Here is a 26,018-nt window from a genome sequence, read left to right on the forward strand (position 1 = left end):
AGTCCCTTCTGCCACAGCCAGCTCGGCCGGGGTGGGGGGCAGTGCACGAGAGGAGGGCGCTGCAGGACTTAAGAAAAAACACACACAAGACACAACGTAGAGAAAAGATGGGGCCAGGACACACCCAGCCTCCAGGACTGAGAGCCCAGATCTCTGCAGCCTCGTCGTATTTATTTATTTTTTTAAATATTTTTATTTTATTTTATTTATTCATTTTAGAGAGGAGAGAGAGAGAGAGAGAAGGGGGGAGGAGCTGGAAGCCTCAACTCCCATATGTGCCTTGACCAGGCAAGCCCAGGGTTTCGAACCGGCAACCTCAGCATTTCCAGGTCCACGCTTTACCCGCTGCGCCACCACAGGTCAGGCCCTCATCGAATTCATTGGTCTCTTTACTCATCAAGCAGTTGAGCAGGGCCTGGGTCACATTAGTCTAGAATGGGTTCAGGTGCAGAGAAGGATGACCGCCCGGTGCCCCCCAGGCATGTAGGAAAATGGCCACAGGGATCAGCTGCTTCCTATAAACAGAGTAGAGCTTGCCAGAGTGGCGTTCCACCCCCACAGGACTTGGTGTCCCAAAGTCCGCACCCAGGACTTGTCTCAGGGCTACAGTTGAATCTCCCTGCCATTTTCCCACACCTCCCACACCTTCCCACACCTCCCACACCTCCCACACCTTCCCACACCTTCCCACACCTTCCCACACCTTCCCACACCTCCCACACCTTCCCACACCTTCCCACACCTTCCCACACCTCCCACACCTCCCACACCTCCCACACCTCCCACACCTCCCACACCTTCCCACACCTCCCACACCTTCCCACACCTCCCACACCTCCCACACCTCCCACACCTCCCACACCTCCCACACCTCCCACACCTTCCCACACCTCCCACACCTTCCCACACCTCCCACACCTCCCACACCTCCCACACCTCCCACACCTCCCACACCTCCCACACCTTCCCACACCTCCCACACCTCCCACACCTCCCACACCTTCCCACACCTTCCCACACCTTCCCACACAGTCGGTGGAAGATACGGGTTGCAGAATCACAGACCGTAGCCTGGCCTATGGTGGCACAATGGATAAAGCATCAACCCAGAATCACAGACCGTCGCAGAATTGCTGTTTGAAATTATATCAGCGAGAAGGAAATATCCCCGTCCGGTCTGGGAACACCTGAGTGACTTTGACGCAGAGACGCGGCCTCGATTTCCAGCCCAGGGGCGGACAGGGCGCTTCTGAATACGCCCACGTCGACGGCAACCTGGCCGTTCCCATTGGAGCCGGGTCCACTTCGCAGTCCGGGCTCTGTGGACCCTGCCGCCTAGCCCTGCTTAGCTTGGGGCTCACCCAAACCCTGCTCCACGAACGTCACCAGCCCTCCTCGCTGCCCCTGACTGCGAGGACTCTCTTCCTTACTTTGGTAACCCTGGTGCACGGTCTCCTTCGTGGCCACCAGCCGGTCACTCGTGGCCACCAGCCGGTCACTCTGCTGAGAGGCGAGAGGTTGCTTCTGCTGCTCCTCTGTCACGGGCGCCGATAACCGTGACTCCACGCAACGCCCTCTCCTGAGCACCCTCCTCCCCTCGCTCTCCGCCCCCCGGCCATCTGTCTGCCAGGGGGGCTTCCCCCTCTCCCCCCACACAGTGACTCGACAAAAACCCAGTCCCACTAATAAGCCAGCACCGGCTACAGTGGCACCAGAGAGAGGAGGAGGCTGCAAGGGTCCACTGCTTTAGTCGCGTGTGCTGGCGTGTGGCTCTCGTGAACCGTGTATGTGCCCCTGGTGACTGAGCCCGTGTGATGGAAGGTGCCTCTGGTTCCAAAAGTGGTGGCCGGCTCACGTCACTTCCTGTTAGAGACTTCCCTTTTCCTTGTATTTCCCAATGGTTGCTAAAAAGTGAAGTTTGCTGATGGGGAAAGCAATTAGAATTTTTAAAAATTTATTTTGTTTTGAAAAGGACCTTATTCTCCCCCCCCCCCCCCATGATATTAGATGCATCTAAATTATCACATTTCTTTCAGAGGTGAAATTAGGACAGGAAGCTATTTGGGGTCTTACAATATTATGTGGCTCACTTAATAAAGGAGGCATTTAAGGTCTCTATTTAAAAATCTATAAACACCCCTGACCGGGCGGTGGCGCAGTGGGTAGAGCGTTGGACTGGGACGCAGAGGACCCAGGTTTGAGACCCCGAGGTCGACAGCTTGAGCGCAGGCTCATCTGGTTTGAGCAAAATCTCACCAGCTGGAGCCCAAGGTCGCTGGCTTGAGCAAGGGGTCACTCACTCTGCTGTAGCCTCTCGGTCAAGGCACATATGAGAAAGCAATCAATGAACAACTAAGGTGCCGCAAGGAAGAATGGATGCTTCTCATCTCTCTCCTTCCTGTCTGTCCCTGTCTCTTTGTCTCTGTTACACACACACACACACACACACACATCTATGAACACCAATATATATACTATGGGTGTGAATATGGGTGTGAATATCATGAGGGAAAAGGTCCCAGACACGAAAAGGAGCAGGTGCATCAGAGAATGGACCGGATGCCCGTGAGGGGGCGGTGTGACCTGTGACCTGTGACCCGGCCGTAGAAGAGGAGGCAGAGCCCGCGGGCGGTTCGTTCTGCACTCTCTACCTTTTTTTTTTTTTTTTTTAATTTAATGGGAAGCATCAACTTGTAGTAGTTGCTTCTCAAATGTGCCTTGACCAGGCACGCCTGGGGTTTTTTAGTTTGTTTGTTTGTTTGTTTTTTCATTTTTCCAAAGCTGGAAACGGGGAGGCAGTCAGACAGACTCCTGCATGCGCCTGACCGGGATCCACCCGGCACGCCCACCAGGGGGCGATGCTCTGCCCACCAGGGGGCGATGCTCTGCCCATCTGGGGCATCGCTCTGTTTCAGCTGGAGCCACTCTAGCGCCTGAGGCAGAGGCCACAGAGCCATCCCCAGTGCCCGGGCCATCTTTGCTCCAATGGAGCCTCAGCTGTGGGAGGGGAAGAGAGAGACAGAGAGGAAGGAGAGGGGGAGGGGTGGAGAAGCAGATGGGTGCCTCTCCTGTGTGCCCTGGCCGGGAATCGAACCCAGGACTCCTGCACGCCAGGCCGACGCTCCACCACTGAGCCAACTGGCCAGGGCCACTCTCTACCTTTTTATGTGTCATTCCTCGTGTGTGGTCTGCCCTCCCAGCACACCGCGCCCCTGCTGCCGCCTTGGTCACCGGTGTCTCAGCAGATCTGGAGCAGAGCAGGTGCCAAAACGTTTGCCAGGAATGGACTGTGAATGTCATGTTCAATCTGACGTGACATCCAAGTGAAGTTGTATGGGAGAAAAAAAACCCAAAAAACCCTGGACACATAGGACTGGGTTTCCCAGGCTAGAGACAAGACTGGAAGTCACCTGCAGCCAAACGACGAACCGGCTCCCAGAGAGGCGAAAAGCGAGGGAGAGCAGCGTGTGTAAGACAGGTCTCCAGGGGGCGGTCCCCGGGGGGCGGGGCAGAGGGAGGGCGCAGGGAGCAAGCGTCCAAGGAAGGAGAAAACACACCGAGTCCTGCCCGGTCCGGTCCACAGCGACCCTCCCCGCCCCGTCCCTAGACAGCCCTGAGACAGTGAAGGGGAGGGGAGTGTCTGGGTCACTTTCTTGTCCTGCCCCTTGTGGAAGCGATCCACAAGGGAAGTTGCCCACAAAATGCCTGGGTGCCAGGGCAGGCGGGCACGGGCTGCCCAGGGAGCTGGTGCCAGGCGTCCTGGTGGGACAGGAACCTTCGGGAAGAATTAACAGGTTCCCCGGTGACAGGGAGGTGGGCGCTGGGACCGCTGGACTCCCGGGAGCCGAGAGCTGCTCCCGCGATAGTCTGGCTTCCTTCCTTGTCTCAGACGTCCAGAGCTGTGGCATTTGTGGCTGCTACTGGACAGGGGAAGCCGTGACTTCTGGGCCCTCCCTCTCCGGGGGTTGGAACCTGTCAGAGGAGGAGAGACCTGCCCTGGGGTCGGAGGTCAGCAAAAATAACTTCTTTTCTCTGGGGGTGTCTCATTTCTGAGACCGGGGCCTTTGTGGGAGGCAGAGGGGAGAAGAATGGAGGTGACAGGGTCCCAAAGCCCTGGGTCTCGTCCTTGCCTGGGCCCTGGGTGTGTGTGTGGTGGGGGGGAGGCCAGGGAAGCTGCCAGGCCAGTTCAAGGGTCTCAGGAGGTGACAGAGGTGACAGATTGGCAGGCAGGAATGACCTGGCCCAAGACCAAGGCTCTGAGCCCAACCAAAGGGCTGCGAGGGGAGCCCCGGCCGTGGGAGGAGGACGGGACAGCTCTGGCACAAACCTCACGGGTTGTCCCTTAGGTGGTCCCTGCAACGGGCCACCATCCGGGCTGTGCTGCCACCATCACTTGGGACGTGGCACCTGGTGCCACTAAGGCGGTGGTCCCCAACCCCCAGGCCACGGACCAGTGCCGGTCCGCAGAGAAAGAATAAATAACTTACATTATTTCCGTTTTATTTATATTTAAGTCTGAACGATGTTTTATTTTTTATTTATTTATTTATTTATTTATTTTGTATTTTTCTGAAGCTGGAAACAGGGAGAGACAGTCAGACAGACTCCCGCATGCGCCCGGCCGGGATCCACCCGGCACGCCCACCAGGGGGCGACGCTCTGCCCACCAGGGGGCGATGCTCTGCCCCTCCGGGACGTCGCTCTGTTGTGACCAGAGCCACTCTAGCACCTGGGGCAGAGGCCAAGGAGCCATCCCCAGCGCCCGGACCATCTTTGCTCCAATGGAGCCTTGGCTGCGGGAGGGGAAGAGAGACAGAGAGGAAGGAGGGGGAGGAGTGGAGAGGCAGATGGGCGCTTCTCCTATGTGCCCTGGCCAGGAATCGAACCCGGGCCCCCCCCGCATACCAGGCCAACGCTCTACCACTGAGCCAACCAGCCAGGGTCCGATGTTTTATTTTTAAAAAATGACCAGATTCCCTGTTATACCCGTCTAAGACTCACTCTTGACGCTTGTCTCGGTCACGTGATACATTTATCCGTCCTACCCTAAAGGCCGGTCTGTCCGTGAAAATATTTTCTGACATTAAACTGGTCCGTGGCCCAAAAAAGGTTGGGGACCACTGCTGTAAGGGACAGTGAGAGCTGAGGCTGGGAGAAAATAAACTCTGTGCCACAGGCGCAGGGCAGATCTGAACTTCTCTGAGCCCGGGTTTTCCCCACGTGTGAAACAAGAAAGGCTCAAGGGAGAGGGGCGGGGGCTGCAGGCTGGGTGTGGGCGGGGCGGGGGCGGGGTGTGTGGGCGGGGCGGGGGCGGGGTGTGTGCAGTGGGGGTGGGGGGCATAGCGAACGCCCGGAGTTGTGGGAGTCTGCGACCCTGCGGGGCGGTGAAAGCCCCGCCACAGAGAGAGAGAGAGAGAGAGAGAGAGAGAGAGACCAGATAGCCGTGCAGCCCAGGGGGGAGGGGAGGCTGCGCGCTCAGAGGTCCTCTGGGCCACGCCGCTGTGCCCCCCCCTGTCCTGGGCACCTGCTCCGGGGTGGAACTCTCTCCTAGGGCAGAGACCAGGTGTCACAGCTAATGAGGAAGGGCCCCTCATGAAGTGCTTGTCCCAAAGGAGAGCCCACCCAACCCAGAGCGTCTTAACAGGTTGCCCAGGGATTACAGTGACCGTTAGCAGAAGAAAGAAGGAAGAATGGCCCTCCTGTCCGTTGGCCTGGAGATGAGAAGCCTCCCCACCCCCATCACACGCCCTTTGACCCCAGTACTCCATGCCCGTGCCTTGGCGGAGGGGGAGGTGTTTTTGTTTTTTGTTTTGTTTTGTTTTAATATTAGGGTCCCAAGGCCTGACCTGTGGTAGCGCAGTGGATAAAGCGTCAACCTGGAACGCTGAGGTCGCCGGTTCAAAACCCAGGGCTTGCCTGGTCAAGGCACATGTGGGAGTTGATGCTTCCTGCTCCTCCCCCTTTCTCTCTCTCTCTTCTCTAAAATGAACTTAAAAATTAAAAAAAAAATAGCCTGACCAGGCGCAGTGGTGCACTGGATAGAGCATTGGACTGGGATGCAGAGGACCCAGGTTCGAGACCCAGAGGTCGCCAGCTTGAGCGGTGGCTCATCTGATTTGAGCAAAAGCCCACCAGCTTGAACCCAAGGTCGCTGGCTCCAGCAAGGGGTTACTCAGTCTGCTGAAGGCCCGTGGTCAAGGCACATATGAAAAAGCAATCAATGAACAACTAAGGTGTTGCAACACGCAATGAAAACCTAATAATTGATGCTTCTCATCTCTCTCCGTTCCTGTCTGTCTGTCCCTGTCTATCCCTCTCTCTGATTCACTGTCTCTATAAAAAAATTAAAAAAAAATAATTTAAAAAATCTTAAAAATAAAAAATTGTCAAAAATTATTTTTAAAAAAATTTAAAAAAATAAAAATTATAAAATTAGGGTCCAGGCTGGAGAAATTGAATGGTTAGAGGCTGGGGAGGGGGCGGGTGTTAGGGGCCATCTGCTTCCTCCGGGGGCGAGTGGCACCCTGTCCTGGCACCTGCCACATGCTGAGTCTCCATCTGCCCAGAGGACTAAAACTGGGGCGCCCTGCTCCTTCTCCTCAGACACCCCAGCCCTCCTCCAGCGCCGGTGGCCCTCTCTGCCTCAGGCTTTCTCCAGGGACCAGAGTCTGGGGTCCCCCTGGCACCTGGCGTGCTCCTGTCCAAGCCCCAGGCAGTGGGTCTGGGGGGGGGCTGTGAGAGACCCTCAGGGGAGCCCCCCGACCCCCCAGCCCCGGGCTGGGCTCGGGCAGAACGTGCAGGGCCGTGGCTGGATTATTGAGGGGTCAGGCTGCCGGCACCCCACCGACGGGGACGGCAGAGGTAGGATAGAGCAGCCAGGGGACCCGCTAAGTGACACTCCGTGAAGCTGAGGTCGGCAGGCGGAGGGCAGAGCAGGTGCCTCTCTGATCAGCAAAGGCGCCATGCAGGGGGCGAGGCCCCGGCTCCGTGGGGTGCCCTCGGGATGGATGTTGGGCACGGAAGGGGGAAGGGGTTTGGAGCAGGGTTGACGTACATATGGGACATGTCAGGTGCCCATAGACACTGGGATTCCTGCACTAGAGTCTTGTCTTATTCTGTGTAAAACTGCCCTGTTGTAACTCTTCCTGGACTATTTAATTTCAGATTTCCTCTGTGTGTGTCTCAGGTGGGAACAATGTCTTCAAGTTCTTTATAACCCTCAACAGCATGTGTCATAGGTGCTTAGAAACACCCGCTTATTAAACAACAAACTTTCTCCTGGTTTCGTCACCGTCACCGTGTGATTGAGCTCAGTGTGAACTCAGGCGGCTGTTCTCCAAACCGGGCAGCAAGCCCTCTTAGGGGCAACGGACACTCTGCCTCCAGAGATGCTCAGTCCCCTCCTCCGGCCAGTCCTGCTCAAGGCCATCTGCAAGGTCACCGCCAGGACCAGGACCAGGACCACCGGTCAGGACTCTCTCCTGACTGACAGTCCCAAGAACGACGATGTCCTCACTTTGTATATAGATATTTTACACTTTATTATGAAAAGACCAGCAGCTACAAGGGGGTTTTCTGTCATCCGCCAACTCCCTCTTCCCGCCTCTGTAGATCCAGAAAACATATCGATGAGTCGGAATCTGGAGTGAAGGCGTGAGGAGAGAAGAGGATGGGGGGGGGGGGACCCCTCCAGGGTAAAGCCAGGACTGGTTTTCGGTGGAAGAGACAGGAAGATAAACGCTGAGTGGGGCAGACGGTCAGAGAAGGTCTAGAATGTACACGGGTGGATGAGACCGCAGGCCAAGCAACACTCACACCCGTGTGCCCTCCCACAACCCGGTCAGCCAAACCTCCCTGATGCCCCCCCCCCCCCCAGACATTTTTAAAAAAAAACAACAAAGAGGTTTGGGAGAGAGAGGGAAGAACCATTTCGGTGAGAGGTGTTTATAATCTCTGGGATTTTTGTCTCTGCTGGGAATGGAGAGGGTGGAGAAGGAAATCCTCCTTTTTTCTCTCAGATCCTTTTTTCTTTTTTCATAAATAAAAAAAAGAAGAAGAATGGTCAAGTCCCCGGGAACTCCAAGACAAGGCTGTTGACACACAGTCTAAGTGAGGATGAAAATAATACGCAGGTTGGTCCTGAAATCCGGGGGCTCTGTTCTGTCTCCCCCTCCCCCTGCCCCACCCCCACCAGCCCTCAAGGCCCCGTGCGGTCCCCACCCCAAGTGTCCACCAAACCTGTTCTTTCTCCCGCCTGCATCGCCTGCAGAGCACGCGTGTTTGAGCTCCCAGCTCTCTCCTTTCTCGCTCCCAAACCCGCATCCCCCTGGCTTTACCGCCTCGCCCCACGACCCCGTTCCGCGAGAACGCGGCAGACGCGCAGGGCTGAGGCTGTGAACCGCCACGCTCCGCCCACGCTGGAGTCCAGGAAAGGGGAACGGTTGAGTCTAACTCCTCACCCGGGAAGCTCACGGCGGGGAGGGGATCTGGCCCGCCCCCAGCGTCTGCCGCTCCATCAGGTAGACCGGGTAGGAATTGGGGCCCCCGTCGTCCTCGGGGTCGGGGTCTTCGCCGCTGGGGACCGGCGCGCGGCGCGTCCGCGTCAGGTAGGAGACCTGGGGTGGGGAGGAGGGAGGAGGAGGGGTGAGCAGGTGAGGAGCCACTGAGCCATTTCACCTGCAGATGTTGTAAAGTACCAAAAGGCTACAGAATATTAATATTAATATTTTAGGAGACTTGGAGAACATTTTATTAATTTGGGTTAAGGTGTGCAGAGAAATTGTGAGAATAGTCTCTGTACTGTGTGATTAGCATAACCAGGATGGCCCTTGGCATTGTATTGTAAATGAAAAGGGAAGGAAAGCATAGATTCCCTGACATTCCACCACACCTGTGGGGAAAGGAGTGAATGGCTAGCCAGGTGCAGGAAGGGAAAAGCCAAAATAAACCTTTTCTTATAGCAATGAGCCATTTACGGGCATTTGTCCCCACGGAAACGACCTCTCTTATGTAAATGCATGTGGTTAATACGTCTGACTCTGGACAGAGAGATGGTGGATGAACACTAGAAAATATAGGAAGGCCTTTTAATATGTAAAGAGATATCTTTCTACCATTGTGTTGACTTGTAAATTTTGTTTTCTCCAAAATGATGTATGGTTTGCAAATTGAACGTGGTCCTATCATGTTAAAGGACATATGACTATAACCAATAGCGGTAAGGGGCTCCCAATTGCAATTTTTGCTTCTGTACCTCCCACTTACAAAACTAAAAAAACTAAGTAGAACAAAGGGCCAGCGCGCTCTCCCTCGGATTTCTGTCAGAGTTCCCGCTGCTTGGCCAAGCTAGACAATAAAGCTTTAATGTGTAAACGACAGACCTTGCTCCTGTCTTCCATATTTCGGGTCCCTCCGAATCTGGATTAACACAGTGTCCGCCAGGCCATCTGCTCGCCGGCACCCCTGTCCCCAGCCCTTCCCCGTCCCGGGACCCAGACCTCTGGCCATCTGCTCGCCGGCACCCCTGTCCCCAGTCCTTCCCCGTCCCGGGACCCAGACCTCTGGCCCGCTGCTCGCCGGCACCCCTGTCCCCAGCCCTTCCCCGTCCCGGGACCCAGACCTCTGGCCCGCTGCTCGCCGGCACCCCTGTCCCCAGCCCTTCCCCGTCCCGGGACCCAGACCTCTGGCCCGCTGCTCGCCGGCACCCCTGTCCCCAGCCCTTCCCCGTCCCGGGACCCAGACCTCTGGCCCGCTGCTCGCCGGCACCCCTGTCCCCAGCCCTTCCCCGTCCCGGGACCCAGACCTCTGGCCCGCTGCTCGCCGGCACCCCTGTCCCCAGCCCTTCCCCGTCCCGGGACCCAGACCTCTGGCCCGCTGCTCGCCGGCACCCCTGTCCCCAGCCCTTCCCCGTCCCGGGACCCAGACCTCTGGCCCGCTGCTCGCCGGCACCCCTGTCCCCAGCCCTTCCCCGTCCCGGGACCCAGACCTCTGGCCTGCTCCTTCCCCCAGGTCTCCATCGGGATTTGATCTCTATTCCAGCCCCTGATCCAGTCCAGAGCGCGGGCCGCTCGCTTCTCCCTCCTGTCCTCTTCGTCCTGACAAGCTCTCCCTCCTCTGCCCGCTGTACCCCGCCCGCCCCTCGCCATCCCCCCAGTTCTGCACCTCAGGCCCCGCGCCTCCCGTGTCGTTCTTCCTAGTTTCCACCCGCGGCTCCTCCACGGCCGTCCCCCCAGCCACGCCTCTTCTCCTAGACGCGCTGTGCCCTGCGGTTCCGACCCAGAACCTCTCCTCTGATTCCCACCCCGGGGGTCCTCCGATTCCCACCCCGGGGGTCCTCCGATTCCCACCCCGGGGGTCCTCCGATTCCCACCCCGGGGGTCCTCCGATTCCCACCCCGGGGGTCCTCTGATCCCCACCCCGGGGGGTCCTCCGATTCCCACCCCGGGGGGTCCTCTGATTCCCACCCCGGGGGTCCTCCGATTCCCACCCCGGGGGTCCTCTGATCCCCACCCCGGGGGGTCCTCCGATTCCCACCCCGGGGGTCCTCCGATTCCCACCCCGGGGGTCCTCCGATTCCCACCCCGGGGGTCCTCTGATTCCCACCCCGGGGGTCCTCCGATTCCCACCCCGGGGGTCCTCCGATTCCCACCCCGGGGGTCCTCTGATTCCCACCCTGGGGGTCCCTGCCCCCCTGGGGAGTCCTCTGATCCCCACCCCGGGGGTCCTCTGATTCCCACCCAGGGGTCCTCCGATTCCCACCCCGGGGGGTCCTCCGATTCCCACCCCGGGGGCCCCTCCCCCCCTGGGGAGTCCTCTGATTCCCACCCCAGGGGTCCCTCCCCCCCTGGGGAGTCCTCTGATTCCCACCCCGGGGGTCCTCCGATTCCCACCCCGGGGGTCCTCCGATCCCCACCCCGGGGGTCCTCTGATTCCCACCCAGGGGTCCTCCGATTCCCACCCCGGGGGTCCTCCGATTCCCACCCCGGGGGCCCCTCCCACCCCGGGGGTCCCTGCCCCCCTGGGGAGTCCCTCTGTCTCACCAGGAAGATCAGGCCCAGGAACATTAGGAGAAGAATGACCGCCACCAGGACCACAACCACGATGGCCCACGCAGGGAAGGACTCGTTCCCCCTCAGCTCTCCAACCTGGACGCCCCCCTGGGAGCCGTGCTTGTTCTCGTGGGCCTGGCTCTCGTGGGCGGCGGTTCCTGACGGGGCGGCACTCCACGGGGTGCTGGACGCGGACCCTGGACGGGCACCCTCGGTGTCGGGTGGGCGAGGAGTGGAACTAGTGGTGGACCTGTCCCCTGTGACCTGGTCTGCAGATCCTGCAGCCCCTGTGGCAGCTGTGTTCCTCCCGGGATGTTCTGTCGGCCGTGCTGGGACCCGTGCGGAATCCCCTTGGGTAGACGTTGTCTTCCCTGGGTGTGCTGTGGGCTTTCCTGAGGCTCCCGTGGTGGTGGGCTCTGTGGCCGCCGTGGTCTCTGCCGGCTGTTCCGTAGTCGTACCTGGGCCTCCTGTGGTCTTCTCGTGGGCCTGTGTGCTCTGTTGCCCAGGGTCTGTGGGCACTGCTGGGGCTCCTGTGGTCTTCTCGTGGGTTGATGTGCTCTGTTGCCCGTGGTCTGTGGGCACTGCTGGGGCTCCTGTGGTCTTCTCGTGGGTTGATGTGCTCTGTTGTCCGTGGTCCGTGGGCACTGCTAGGGCTCCTGTGGTCTTCTCGTGGGCTGGTGTGCTCTGTTGTCCGTGGTCCGTGGGCACTGCTAGGGCTCCTGTGGTCTTCTCGTGGGTTGATGTGCTCTGTTGTCCGTGGTCTGTGGGCACTGCTGGGATTCCTGTGGTCTTCTCGTGGGTTGATGTGCTCTGTTGCCCGTGGTCTGTGGGCACTGCTGGGATTCCTGTGGTCTTCTCGTGGGCTGATGTGCTCTGTTGCCCGTGGTCTGTGGGCACTGCTGGGACTCCTGTGGTCTTCTCGTGGGCTGATGTGCTCTGTTGCCCGTGGTCTGTGGGCACTGCTGGGGCTCCTGTGGTCTTCTCGTGGGCTGGTGTGCTCTGTTGCCCGTGGTCTGTGGGCACTGCTGGGGCTACTGTGGTCTTCTCGTGGGCTGGTGTGCTCTGTTGCCCGTGGTCTGTGGGCACTGCTGGGGCTACTGTGGTCTTCTCGTGGGTTGGTGTGCTCTGTTGCCCAGGGTCTGTGGGCACTGCTGGGGCTACTGTGATCTTCTCGTGGGTTGATGTCCTCTGTTGCCCAGGGTCTGTGGGCACTGCTGGGGCTACTGTGGTCTTCTCGTGAGCTGGTGTGCTCTGTTGCCCGTGGTCTGTGGGCACTGCTGGGGCTCCTGTGATCTTCTCGTGGGTTGGTGTGCTCTGTTGCCCATGGTCTGTGGGCACTGCTGGGGCTACTGTGGTCTTCTCGTGGGTTGGTGTGCTCTGTTGCCCGTGGTCTGTGGGCACTGCTGGGGCTCCTGTGATCTTCTCGTGGGCTGGTGTGCTCTGTTGCCCGTGGTCTGTGGGCACTGCTGGGGCTACTGTGGTCTTCTCGTGGGTTGGTGTGCTCTGTTGCCCATGGTCTGTGGGCACTGCTGGGGCTCCTGTGGTCTTCTTGTGGGTCAGTGTGCTCTGTTGCCCGTGGTCTGTGGGCACTGCTGGGACTCCTGTGATCTTCTCGTGGGTTGGTGTGCTCTGTTGCCCAGGGTCTGTGGGCACTGCTGGGGCTACTGTGATCTTCTCGTGGGTTGATGTGCTCTGTTGCCCAGGGTCCGTGGGCACTGCTGGGGCTCCTGTGGTCTTCTCGTGGGCTGGTGTGCTCTGTTGCCCAGGGTCTGTGGGCACTGCTGGGACTCCTGTGGTCTTCTCGTGGGCTGGTGTACTCTGTTGCCCAGGGTCTGTGGGCACTGCTGGGGCTCCTGTGATCTTCTCGTGGGCTGGTGTGCTCTGTTGCCCGTGGTCTGTGGGCACTGCTGGGGCTCCTGTGGTCTTCTCGTGGGTTGATGTGCTCTGTTGTCCAGGGTCTGTGGGCACTGCTGGGGCTCCTGTGATCTTCTCGTGGGCTGGTGTGCTCTGTTGCCCGTGGTCTGTGGGCACTGCTGGGGCTCCTGTGGTCTTCTCGTGGGTTGATGTGCTCTGTTGTCCAGGGTCTGTGGGCACTGCTGGGGCTACTGTGGTCTTCTCGTGGGTTGATGTGCTCTGTTGCCCAGGGTCTGTGGGCACTGCTGAGATTCCTGTGGTCTTCTCGTGGGCTGGTGTGCTGTGTTGCCCAGGGTCTGTGGGCACTGCTGGGGCTTCTGTGATCTTTTCATGGGTTGATGTGCTCTGTTGCCCAGGGTCTGTGGGCACTGCTGGGGCTCCTGTGGTCTTCTCGTGGGCTGGTGTGCTCTGTTGCCCAGGGTCTGTGGGCACTGCTGGGATTCCTGTGGTCTTCTCGTGGGTTGATGTGCTCTGTTGCCCAGGGTCTGTGGGCACTGCTGGGGCTCCTGTGGTCTTCTCGTGGGCTGGTGTGCTCTGTTGCCCGTGGTCTGTGGGCACTGCTGGGGCTACTGTGATCTTCTCGTGGGTTGATGTGCTCTGTTGCCCAGGGTCCGTGGGCACTGCTGGGGCTCCTGTGGTCTTCTCGTGGGCTGGTGTGCTCTGTTGCCCAGGGTCTGTGGGCACTGCTGGGACTCCTGTGGTCTTCTCGTGGGTTGGTGTGCTCTGTTGCCCAGGGTCTGTGGGCACTGCTGGGGCTCCTGTGATCTTCTCATGGGCTGGTGTGCTCTGTTGCCCAGGGTCTGTGGGCACTGCTGGGACTCCTGTGGTCTTCTCATGGGCTGGTGTGCTCTGTTGCCCAGGGTCTGTGGGCACTGCTGGAGCTCCTGTGGTCTTCTCGTGGGTTGATGTGCTCTGTTGCCCGTGGTCTGTGGGCACTGCTGGGATTCCTGTGATCATCTTGTGGGTTGATGTGCTCTGTTGCCCAGGGTCTGTGGGCACTGCTGGGGCTCCTGTGGTCTTCTCGTGGGCTGGTGTGCTCTGTTGCCCAGGGTCTGTGGGCACTGCTGGGATTCCTGTGATCATCTTGTGGGTTGATGTGCTCTGTTGCCCAGGGTCTGTGGGCACTGCTGGAGCTCCTGTGGTCTTCTCGTGGGCTGGTGTGCTCTGTTGCCCGTGGTCCGTGGGCACTGCTGGGGCTCCTGTGGTCTTCTCGTGGGCTGGTGTGCTCTGTTGCCCGTGGTCTGTGGGCACTGCTGGGGCTCCTGTGGTCTTCTCGTGGGCTGGTGTGCTCTGTTGCCCAGGGTCTGTGGGCACTGCTGGGATTCCTGTGATCATCTTGTGGGTTGATGTGCTCTGTTGCCCAGGGTCTGTGGGCACTGCTGGGATTCCTGTGGTCTTCTCGTGGGTTGGTGTGCTCTGTTGCCCAGGGTCTGTGGGCACTGCTGGGGCTCCTGTGGTCTTCTCGTGGGCTGGTGTGCTCTGTTGCCCGTGGTCTGTGGGCACTGCTGGGACTCCTGTGGTCTTCTCATGGGCTGGTGTGCTCTGTTGCCCAGGGTCTGTGGGCACTGCTGGGACTCCTGTGATCCTTCCATGGGCTGAAATGGTCGTGTGTTCATGATGGGTAGGTGTTGCTGGTGTTTGTTCGTTCTTTTCAGTGACACCCGCTGTCTCTTCTGTCTGTTCTGTAGTCTCTGCCAGGGTCGCACCCGGGGTGACCGTGGTTGTATCAGCAGCAGCTGCTGTGTGACCCTCCGTTCTTCCTGTCCCTTCTGTAGTGCTTGTCGCCTTGTCTGAGGAGGACGTGGGTGTTCTGCTGACCTCCGGAGTGACCGGCTGGTGGGAAGGTGTTGTGGTTCTCGGACTGTCTGATGTGAGGGTCTTTGCTAGGGGGGTCCCCGTTCGGGGGGAACTTCTCCTTACTGTGTGCCTGCTCGTTTTGGAGGTGGGACAGGCTGTTCTGCTCTTGGGGTTCGGGGTTGAATATCTTGCATCAGACGGTTCTCTCCGCGTGTTATTGGAGTCGGCAGAACGCCCGTTCCGGATAACAGGGGCTCTTCCTCGGCCGCTGGGAGGGTGTGTGGCCGTGGGGGGAGCGTCGTGATGCGTTGTAGGGCGTGTGGAGTCATCTGCCGGTCTGTGAACCGGCTGGAAATGGTGTGTGACATTGCAGTGGTATTTGGAGTGACGGGCCTTCGTAGATTTAGGGCCGTGTCCTAAACGAAGAGCCGTGTGGTCCGAGGGGGTATTATAAACAAGGTTTGGAGCGGGCTGGGTTAGGTGACCAGATGTTGGGGAAACAGCAGTGTTCTGAAGCTCCTGAAATGGGAAGGCGCCTGCAAAAGAAGAGCGTCACGTCAGGTAAGAAACGTTCTCCGCCTGACCAGGCAGTGGCGCAGTGGATAGAGCGTCGGACTGGGATGCGGAAGGACCCAGGTTCGAGACCCCGAGGTCGCCAGCTTGAGCGTGGGCTCATCTGGATTGAGCAAAAGCTCACCAGCTTGGACCCAAGGTCACTAGCTCGAGCAAGGGGCTACTCGGTCTGCTGAAGGCCTGCGGTCAAGGCACATATGAGAAAGCAATCAATGAACAACTAAATTCCCACAAGGAAAAATTGATGATTGATGCTTCTCATCTCTCTCTGTCCCTGTCTGTCCCTCTCTCTCACTCTCTTTCTGTCTCTGTAAAAAAAAGAAAGAAAGAAATGTTCTCCGAGTTCTTCCCTGTTCCCCGCCCACCCCGTCTCTCGGGGCCCCTCTATCACCCGGATATTTCTCCCCAGCCAGTCTCCTCAGAATCCGGCGGCATCCAACCCACACTCTCACCTCCCGCGTCTGAACCTTTCTCTCAGGCTGACCCTCCCGCCAGTGTTCCCTTGCCCCTCCTCCACCTCTCTCCAGCTTCCCACCATCTTTCCTGATCCTTCCAAGCTGAACCTCGGGGCTCAAAACAAATTTTTTTGTTGTTAATTACTCTTTCCTGTTACCTCCATCCTGACATGACAGTTGTTTGTGCACACGTCAACCTCACCCCACTGCTCTGCCTCTCAGATCATACGTTTTGAGAGCAGAGATGGACTGACAGTTTGTTCCACAGGGCGCTCCTTTAGGGTTTATATAATACGTAAGGGAGTGGAGGTCCCATTCAGTGGCAAAGCAGAGAAGAAAGGTAATAAATATCAGGGTCTTCATCTTCCCAGGACATTCCTGCTCCATCCCAAATGTAAACAGCGTGAGAGACTGAGGTCAGACATCTGGCAGAACTTCCTGTAAGGGTTAGTAAGTAAACTCAGGTGATGAGTGAGAGAAGAATAGAAGAGGCCCTAGAGGATGGGAACCTTCCACTTTGATGGCTCACCCTGCCGGTTCCCCCAGTGGATAACGACAAAAGCCATCTGGGATGGGTGAAGGCGACCCTCTTAAAAGAAAAAGGATATTTTGTCGGGGGTCCTGAGAGGAGCGCACGAAGCAGCCGGCTCCCGGGAGACGTTGAGGGTGTTTAAGGACAGGGCGTGAGGGAAAACACCCCTATCAACGAGCAGATATGGGCCTTGATTCCACGGAAAACAAGCCGTGGGGACAGAGGAGATGTCGGGAGATCGCCCAGGCCTGAGAGATAGTGCTGTTACGTAACTGAGATTTCCAGCCTCTGTTAGCTCAAGGCGGCAACCAGAACCTGGACCCGTGCCCAAATCACGAGAAACCGCAGTCCGCCCGGCTGCCTGCTGAGGAGGACGGCTGGGGGCTGGGGGACCCCGTCCTGGAAAGAAACACGGGGGTGGGACAAGAAAGGGGAGGTGACAGCCACACCCAAGTCCCTGCAGAGTGGAGGCGGAGGCCAGTGAGAGAGGGGGAGGGGCTGTGGCCCCCACTTCACCGGGCGCCTTCCTGGGGCCCAGCACTCGCTGCGAGGCCCACAGACGCTCCCCTTCTGGACTCGCCTCCACGCTGATCCGTCTCCCGGCTCCCACCTTGGAAGCTGTCAGCTTCCCTGACTGGCAGCCAAGAACCCCGAGCTCCCCGGAGCAGTGGTGGCTTGCACACAGTCCCCGGCCAGAGCGACGGGCCACCTTCCTGGAACACGGACAGCGGGACAGGCAGGACCGACAGACGGGCTCACGCACTGCTAACTCCTTTTCCCTCCCCAGCCACCACCCCCCCCCCCCGGCATTGAGAGCCGTCTGTTCTTGTCCCCTTCCTATGTGTGAGGAAACAGGGTTCAGGGGCGGGGTCAGGGGGTCTCCCCAAGGACCCACAGGGACCTTAGAGGTTGAGCCCGGATGGAGCTCCGGGCCACGCCTCACAGCCTGCCGGTCAGCCCCGTCCCTCGGGGCAGCAAGGACAGGACATCTGTAAAAGCCCTGAAGGACCAGGCTGTTCTTCTATTCATTTATCTCATCTTCCCCACAGACCCCTGAGGCACTCGTGTGATCTCACCCTCGACAGGTGCAGAAAGGAGGTTCAAAGAGGTTCAGTAATTGGCCAAGTCGGGCTTTTCCGCACACCCAGTGGTGGGATTCAGCCGGTTCCCACCGGTGCGGCAGAACCGATTACCTAATTTTTTGCTGAGTTTGGAGAACCGGTTTGTTAAAATGGCACTTGTCACAGGGGTTCTCTCTAAGGTGGGCGCCTGAGCTGCCGCCCCATGTGGACATCACACAGTGACATTCCTGACTCTTAACCGTTCATCCGCACAACAGCGTGTTCTAGGCTCCCGTAGTGATGTTCATTCCATCCACAGGTGAAAAAAGTTTGACAGAACTATGCTTGTAATATATACAGTGTGTCTGTAAAGTCATGGTGCACTTTGGACCGGTCATAGGAAAGCAACAAAAGATGATGGAAATGTGAAATCTGCACTAAATAAAAGGAAAACTCTCCCAGTTTCATACCTATTCAGTGCAGTTCGATGTGGGCTCACACACAGATTTTTTAGGGCTCCTTAGGTAGTTATCCCGTATAGCCTCTACAGACTCGTCACTGACTGATGGCCTACCAGAACGGGGTTTCTCCACCAAAGTGCCAGTTTCCTTCAACTGCTTATCCCACCGAGTAATGTTATTCCTATCTGGTGGCGCTTCGTTATAAACGCGCCGATAGGCCCTGGCCGGTTGGTTCAGCGGTAGAGCGTCGGCCTGGTGTGCGGGGGACCCGGGTTCGATTCCCGGCCAGGGCACATAGGAGAAGCGCCCATTTGCTTCTCCACCCCCCCCCCTTCCTCTCTGTCTCTCTCTTCCCCTCCCGCAGCCAAGGCTCCATTGGAGCAAAGATGGCCCGGCTGGGGATGGCTCCTTGGCCTCTGCCCCAGGCGCTAGAGTGGCTCTGGTAGGGGCAGAGCATCGCCCCCTGGTGGGCAGAGTGTCGCCCCTGGTGGGCGTGCCGGGTGGATCCCGGTCGGGCGCATGCGGGAGTCTGTCTGACTATCTCTCCCCGTTTCTAGCTTCAGAAAAATACAAAAAAAAAATAATAATAAAAAAATAAACGCGCCGATATTCACGTTGCACTTTGGTCATGGATTTGAATTTAGCGAGCCACAGAACACACTGAACTTTCCTCTGTACCATCCACATCTCGACTGGCATGGCCGTGGGCTGCTCCGCTGTATACACGGTGTTACATCATCATCTGCGCATGCGCACATGCTGCCACATCATCCTACAGAAACTGGGAGGGTTTTCCTTTTATTTGGTGCAGATTTCACATTTCTATCGTCTTTTGCTGCTTTCCTGTGACCGGTCAAAAGTGCACCATGACTTTACGGACACACTGTATTTATTCATCTCATAAAACTCATTGCATCTTTGATGAAATACTACATTTTAATTCCCTCGCGTTTGTTACTTCAGTAAACAAACATATAATGTAAAGAGAAAAAGTGCCAGTCAAGGGGTGACAAGCTGTCATTAGAAATAGCTTAAATGACAGTTTTTTTTGTTGTCAGGTATTATTTAATATTTTAAAACTCTTTCTTATAATCTAGCTTTGTGTGCCTCTTGTATTGTTCTTATTTAAGTATTAAATGCATGAAACGATAAGCTACCTTTCGGTATACCTTTTTTTATACTTAAAACGGTCGCTAGGGCAGAGAACCACCCCACCGCAGCCTTCACCCCAGATGCTGTTACACACGGTGAGGGTGACTGAAGGTCCATGCAGTGGACAAACAAGCAGGCCACGGCCGGAGAAACCCGAGGCCAGGACTGGGGTCCGGCTGGCCCCCGGGGGCGGCTTTGCACCCTCACTCGAGTCAGGGAGAGGCTCTGACGCCCGGTCTGTCTCCCGCTGGGTGCGGACGGAAGGAGCAGGGAGCGAAGCCAACACTTGGAAGCGTCTGTTGAACCCGAACTGTGTCTCTGAAACAGTCTCACGCTCCGCCCCGCCTTTCTCCTGGTTGCGGGGAGACGGAGCCCCGCCTTTCTCCTGGTTGCGGGGAGATGGAGCACGCGGCCCTGCGGCAGCCAGGGGTAGGGGGCTCCCCTGACTCCCCCGTGCGCCTCTGAGCCACAGCTGGGCCACTTCCTGCCACCCAGGTGTTATCAGCGTAACACTCCGCAGGACAATAAATCATTCCACTCCAACAGCCACAGGGATTCTTATCTGTTTCCTACGGGCTGTCTCCAGCCCAAGATGGTGTCTGGCCCACTAGAGGCACCTCTTCAATATTTGTTGAATGGATGAATGAAAAGCTATTTTGAGGCTGATGGACTAGTCAGAAGCTTTGCTAACAACCTTTTATTATTTAAGTCAGGGGTCCCCAAACTTTTTACACAGGGGGCCAGTTCACTGTCCCTCAGACCGTTGGAGGGCCGGACTATAAAAAAAAAACTATGAACAAATCCCTATGCACACTGCACATATCTTATTTTAAAGTAAAAAACAAAATGGGAACAAATACAATATTTAAAATAAAGAACAAGTAAATTTAAATCAACAAACTGACCAGGATTTCAATGGGAACTATGCTCCTCTCACTGACCACCAATGAAAGAGGTGCCCCTTCCGGAAGTGCTGCGAGAGCCGGATAAATGGCCTCAGGGGGCCGCATGTGGCCCGCGGGCCGTAGTTTGGGGACCCCTGATTTAAGTAAAAAAAAAGTCAGCGTATAGTGACCTGCGCGGTTGGAAGAGCAAGGGGAAGCTCTGCTGTGTTGGGCGCTGAGCCCCCCACCTGCCCCCCAAGACGGAGAGCTGGGGAAAGGCACTCACCCCTCAGCTCTGGGGCGCCACCTGTAATTTGACCACAGGACCCACACGGTCCATGACTAGACTCCGATCGCTAGACCTTGGCATTCACATCCCCGTCTCAACATTGTGGAAACATTGTCAAAGCTGACCACCCCTGTGGGTCAAATAAGTTTGTAAATATGATATATATGTTTGCTCGCTTATAGTTTGCATTGGGTGTAGGGACCGGCAGGGTCATTATAGCCTAAGGCAGTGGTCCCCAACCCCCATGCCACAGACCGGTACCAGTCTGTGGGCCATTTGGTACCGGTCTGCAGAGAAAGAATAAATAACTTACATTATTTCCGTTTTATTTATATTTCAGTCTGAACGATGTTTTATTTTTTTAAAATGACCAGATTCCCTCTGTTACATCCGTCTAAGACTCACTCTTGACACTTGTCTCGGTCACGTGATACATTTATCTGTCCCACCCTAAAGGCCGGTCCGTGAAAATATTTTCTGACATTAAACCAGTCCGTGGCCCAAAAAAGGTTGGGGACCACTGGCCTAAGGCTTAGTTTTAAGTCTAAGCCTTTCCCACCCTAAGTGACTTTGTATCAGAGACTTCCTTGTTTGTATTTATATATTGGATTAAAGGTTTTGATTTCTACATTATAAAATGGGGCAGAGGAGCCCATGCTGGGGGAGAGCAGAGAAAGGCCACGTGGAGGAGGCCAGGAGAAGCAGCCAAGATGGCGGAGTGCTGAAGGAGAAGCCAGTTTGTGCAGAGTTTGTGCAGAGAGAAGGAGATGGGGAACAGAGGTAAATAAGGCTGGTGAGGTACAAACCTTTGATTCTAGGAAACTCAGATGAGTCAGTGGCTTTGTGAGCACTGAATGGAAAGGGAAGTGTTTTCCCACTGTGTGTATAACCCGCCCGCTGGGTGCAAGCTAGGATTAAAGGTAATGGCCCACCAGTTCTTGGCTCCGTTGTTTCATTACTATCTGTCCAAATCCAATGCAAACCTGCACGGGCCAGGCGGCTGTGATGGTGGCCGTGGCTACTGGCTTTACACCCCCAAATCGACCCAAGAACTCCTTGGTCCTGGGCCCGGACTGTGGCCAGTCAGAGACTGAACCCCAGGACCAGCTGACCTCTCTTCTCCCCGGTAGATCTACCATTGGTACCAACTTTACTTGCCTAGAATGTTCTCACTGCGAGATATTCATTTCACTGACCACAATAGTGAAATAGTGGAGGACCACTCTGGTCACTGAGGTGTATGTAGGTAGGGAGGCAAATCTAGCTTTAGCTGAAGACACTGGAGGTGGGTGCTTAGTCTGGATAAAAGAACGAAAGCAAACCCCAGCGTGGTGGTGCAGTGGCTAGAGCGTCAATCTGGGACACTGAGGTCCCAGGTTCAAAACCCCGCGGTTGCTGGCTTGAGCACAGGCTCATCCGGCTTGAGCGTGAGATCAACGGCATGATCCCAAGGTCGCTGGTTCGAGCCCAAGGTCACCACTGGCTTGAGCAAGGGGTCACTGACTCAGCTGGGGCCCCCCACCCTAGTCAAGGCACATATGAGAAAGCAATCAATGAACAACTAAGGTGCTACAACTATGAGCTGATGCTTCTCATCTCTCTCCCTTCCTGTCTCTCTCATCAAAAAACCAAAACAACAACAACAATAACAAAAAAACTATACACAATTCTAAAGTTCTGTTCAATCTGCTTTATTCACTTGTTTGAAAAGAAAGTGAAGCCTGACCTGTGGTGGCACAGTGGATAAAAGCGTCCACCTGGAACACTGGTGGTCGCCGGTTCAAAACCGCTGGCTTGCCTGGTGAAGGCACATACCAGAAGCAACTACTACAAGTTGATGCTTCCTGTCCCCCCCCCCCCCCAATTTCTGTCTCTCAGATCAATCAATAAAAAAACAAACAATCAAAAAAAGAAAGTGGACAGGCTGCCGTCAGAGCAGCCTCCCCCAAGCAGCATTTCTGGGGTTTCTTGGTGCCCTGCCCCTCTAGCACTAAGAGAGAAGTCCCCTACCCCTCCTCCCTGAGGAGGAAGAAACTAGAAGAATGCAAGGGAAGGGAGCCTGCAGGGGTAACTGAGTCAGCCAGTTCCAGATTAACTACTTTCTAGAGTTCTCTGAAAGGGTGCCTGGGGCCACTTGCTACACAGAGCAAGGAAGATAGAACTTATCTGAAAACCCCTTCCCCTCCTCTTTTCTCAAAAGCTTTTAAGAAACAATGTTTACAGACCTTAATTTAAAAATACCAACACTTATCCTCCGAATCCACCTAGACCCACCCTCCCATCCTGGAGTCCTGGGAGTGACGTGTACCTCTAGACAAAGGGATCACGAGCCCCTTGCAGGAAAACCTGTATTCTGTAAAAGGATGATAAGATGTAAGAAAATCAATTTCGGGGAGCAGGTGTCTTTGGAGCTACTAATCCCACGTGCTCTGCCGGCTTTTAATAAACTTTCTTTCCTTCTAATAAAGTTATCTGAGGGTCTATCCTCCGTCAGGGTCGCTTCCTGCTACAACATGGCTACTCCATTTGCAACACTGTGGGTACATGCTGGTTACAATGTCAACACCTGACCTAAATAAAGCCTCCAGCCCCGCGCTGCTCCCTTCAGAGGTGACGCCGTGTGTCCAGTCTGTACCTCACAGACTCTGGGGTCCTAGCCTGCGGTTATTTTAAGTCTGGGAACTGACCGGTCCTGTGGACGGAGGGCTCCAGCCTCCTTCTTCCCTCCCTCCCTGCCGGACAGGCCTGTGCTCACATCCAGTCTCCCCCGCCCCAGCCCGGCCTGAGTCTCTGGCCACCCTTGCCCCCCCCACCCCTCAGACCACAGCCACCCACCCACCCAGCATGCCCGCTCTGCATTCGGACTGCAAGTGTGCCCTGCCTGTCCAGTGCTCTGTGTCCCTCAGAAACGAACGTGCTTGCAGCTGATGGACGATTTGTTCCCTTCTGCCCCTACGGGGACAACCGGAGGAGGTGCAGAGCTACAGGTGGCACCATCAGCCCCGCAGGAAAGGGACAAGAACACAGAGATGGGGGAGGGAGTGGCCCTGGTGACTCTGTCCCCAGACCCTTGAAGTGGCAGGAAGCCGTCAAGTCAAGACACAGAGGAAAAGGACCTCTGAGACCCAGCAGAGGCAACGTGAAGACTCCTCAGCCACTGTCCCCGCCGTCCACCATCCCCCGGACCCCTGACCCGTGTCCTCCCTGGCCCGAGCACGACCCTGAGCTCAGTCACACACACTCGGAAGAAGCTGCTGCTGCCCAGCTCCACACACTGTCCCCAGACCAGCCTTGGGCCCTGGTTACCCGGCTGGGGGCACCGCCGCTGCTGTGGATGACCCTCCCTGCTACAGGGAGAGTCTCTCTGAGTCCCTGGTCTCGCGTCAGTCTGGTGGAGACCCCCTCCCAGTCCCCCGGGGCCGCGCCACGCTGCCCTCGCCCTGGGCATCTCCCTCTCCCGGTCTCGGTCACAGAGCTGTTTCTCAACTGAGCAAACGAGTTTGGTGATTGCACTTCATCCCGCAGGGCTGCGTGGCTGTTGGACTTTCCCAGTTCATTTTCTCATCAACGCGCAGGGACGTGTCCCGCCTGCAAAGTGGGGACAGAGCCGTGCCCCTGACCGAGTTGCCGTGAGGACTCAGTGAGCCCCCGTGGTGGTCCAGCAGCTCTCCTGGCACAGAGGAGGCGCTCGGTGAGAACCGAGGCTTCCTGTCGGTGAGAACCGAGGCTTCCTGTCGGTGAGAACCGAGGCTTCCTGTCGGCCGGCGGCGTGCTTCCCACTTTATAGACGTGGGGACTCATTAAACGGGCCCGAGAGCCAGGGCGGAACCCAGGTCAGCAAAGCACAGAGACCCCTGGGAGAGAAAGGCACCTTGTGCCCACTCCCCACCCAGGGCGATGGCCAGTGTGGAGCGGCGGAACCCAGCCTGCCTCCGGGGCTTGGGGGTCTTGCTCCTCTCACCAGACAGTGAGATGGTGTGAACCAGTGGTCCCCAACCACCAGGCCGCGGGCCGGTACCGGTCCGTCGGCCATTTGGTACCGGTCCGCAGAGAAAGAATAAATAACTTACATCATTTCTGTTTTATTTATATTATATTTAGGTCTGAATGATGTTTCATTTTTAAAAAAATGCCCAGATTCCCTCTGTTACATCCGTCTAAGACTCACTCTTGACGCTTGTCTCGTAAGTTCGACAGTTATATTTTAAAATACCACAGTTTTTATGCCGGTCGCATAGTTTTATTTTGTGCATTTATCCGTCCCACCCTAAAGGCTGGTCTGTGAAAATATTTTTCTGACATTAAACCGGCTCGTGGCCCAAAAAAGGTTGAGGACCATTGGTATGAACCACCTCCGGGCGTTGGAGTGGAAAAAAGGGACCGGGAGCACCTGTGAGTTCCCGCCCGGCTCAGGGCCTGTCAGGCGCCCGGTGCCCAGGAGCGGAGCACAGGCCGGAGTCCCTCGCTACCCGCCCCTTAGCCGGCACACCCCGGGCGACTGTGTGTAGCAGCCCCTTCCCCAAGCCCACCGCCACCCGCCCCTTAGCCGGCACACCCTGGGCAGGGCGCACCCTGGGCGACTGTGTGTAGCAGCCCCTTCCCCAAGCCCACCGCCACCCGCCCCTTAGCCGGCACACCCTGGGCGACTGTGTGTAGCAGCCCCTTCCCCAAGCCCACCGCCACCCGCCCTTTAGCCGGCACACCCTGGGCAGGGCACACCCTGGGCGACTGTGTGTAGCAGCCCCTTCCCCACTGCACGTCCCTCTGCCGGTCACCCCACAAACGCTGACCAGCAGCCCCTCTCTGTGCCCCGCCGCCCGCCCCAGGGACTGGTGCCGCCTTAGCCTCTGAGGGCATCTTACCCGCCTGCCGGGCAGCCAGAAGGAAGAGGAGGCAGAACTGGAGGCAGAACTGGAGGCCGGAGCTAGAGCCGTCACCAGGGGCCAGCCGGGCCATGTTGGTGGAGCAGCAGCAGCAGGCCAGCTACCTGAGAATGAGGCCTGGGGTCCCCTCCTCTCCTTATATGGAGCCAGGTTGGATGTCCCGGGGGCTGGGGCCCCTTGGGCCTAAACCTTAAACAAACGGAGCGCTCCACGCCTCAGGGCGGCCCTGATAAAGGAGACCGCAGGCGGCTGCTGCGTCAGGGGCCAGGAACCTGGGCGGCCGCCCCGGGCTGGGCTCTGGGTGGGGGCGGGGGAGGGGCAGGGGGCTGGGCAGGTGGACTCGTGGACTCCTGACCCAGCCCCCGCTGCATTCTGGGCAGGGGGGAGCAGACGGCCCCGTCCTAGAGAGACTGGGCTCTGGCGGGACTGGGAAGGGGCGGCCGGGCGGCCAGTTCAGGAGGAGATCCGAACCTGTCCTTCTCCAGCTCGAGAGACTGGGCTCCTGCTGGCGGGACTGGGAAGGGGCGACTGGGCGGCCAGTTCAGGAGGAGATCCGAACCCGTCCTTCTCCAGCTCGAGAGACTGGGCTCCTGCTGGCAGGACTGGGAAGGGGCGACTGGGCGGCCAGTTCAGGAGGAGATCCGAACCCCTTCTTCTCCAGCTCGGCCTTCTCTCCTATGTGGGGCGCCCCTGGCTCCCCAGGCCCCTCGCTCTCACGTGGGGCCACGCTTTCTGCCCCAGGTGGAGCTGCCTGAGGAGGTCGGGTGAGAGGGCAGAGGAGAGGCAGCGCACACAGGGCCCCCCACTGCACAGGGCCCATCACTGCACAGGGACCCCCACTGCACAGGGCCCATCACTGCACAGGGCCCCCACTGCACAGGGCCCCACCACTGCACAGGGCCCATCACTGCACAGGGACCCCCACTGCACAGGGCCCATCACTGCACAGGGCCCATCACTGCACAGGGA

General features: G+C 57.5%; 2 protein-coding genes across 2 annotated transcripts in view; both read right to left on the bottom strand.

The window, feature by feature from the left end:
• VARS2 (valyl-tRNA synthetase 2, mitochondrial) overlaps nucleotides 1-26,018 on the bottom strand; it is a 142,710-nt gene that overhangs the window by 86,725 nt on the left and 29,967 nt on the right. The window lies entirely within an intron of this gene.
• Nucleotides 8,258-25,200, bottom strand: MUCL3 (mucin like 3). Its single transcript, XM_066360325.1, has 3 exons — nucleotides 25,029-25,200; nucleotides 11,040-15,295; nucleotides 8,258-8,615 (listed from the first exon to the last, which is right to left on the bottom strand). Exons 1-3 carry the CDS (start codon nucleotides 25,120-25,122, stop codon nucleotides 8,469-8,471), a joined length of 4,497 nt encoding a protein of 1,498 aa, XP_066216422.1. The 5' UTR covers nucleotides 25,123-25,200; the 3' UTR covers nucleotides 8,258-8,468.

The sequence above is a fragment of the Saccopteryx leptura genome, chromosome 1 (assembly GCF_036850995.1).
Source record: "Saccopteryx leptura isolate mSacLep1 chromosome 1, mSacLep1_pri_phased_curated, whole genome shotgun sequence".
Taxonomy (NCBI): domain Eukaryota; kingdom Metazoa; phylum Chordata; class Mammalia; order Chiroptera; family Emballonuridae; genus Saccopteryx; species Saccopteryx leptura.

What these genes read in the sequence shown, in the direction of transcription:
- MUCL3 (XM_066360325.1), bottom strand. Translation starts at nt 25,122, where the DNA reads ATGGCCCGGCTGGCCCCTGGTGACGGCTCTAGCTCCGGCCTCCAGTTC. An exon ending in TCTGGCTGCCCGGCAGGCGG is followed by an intron (nt 15,296 to 25,028) that starts GTAAGATGCCCT and finishes CTTCTTTTGCAG; the next exon opens with GCGCCTTCCCATTTCAGGAG. An exon ending in TCCTGGGCCTGATCTTCCTG is followed by an intron (nt 8,616 to 11,039) that starts GTGAGACAGAGG and finishes TCCCCACCCCAG; the next exon opens with GTCTCCTACCTGACGCGGAC.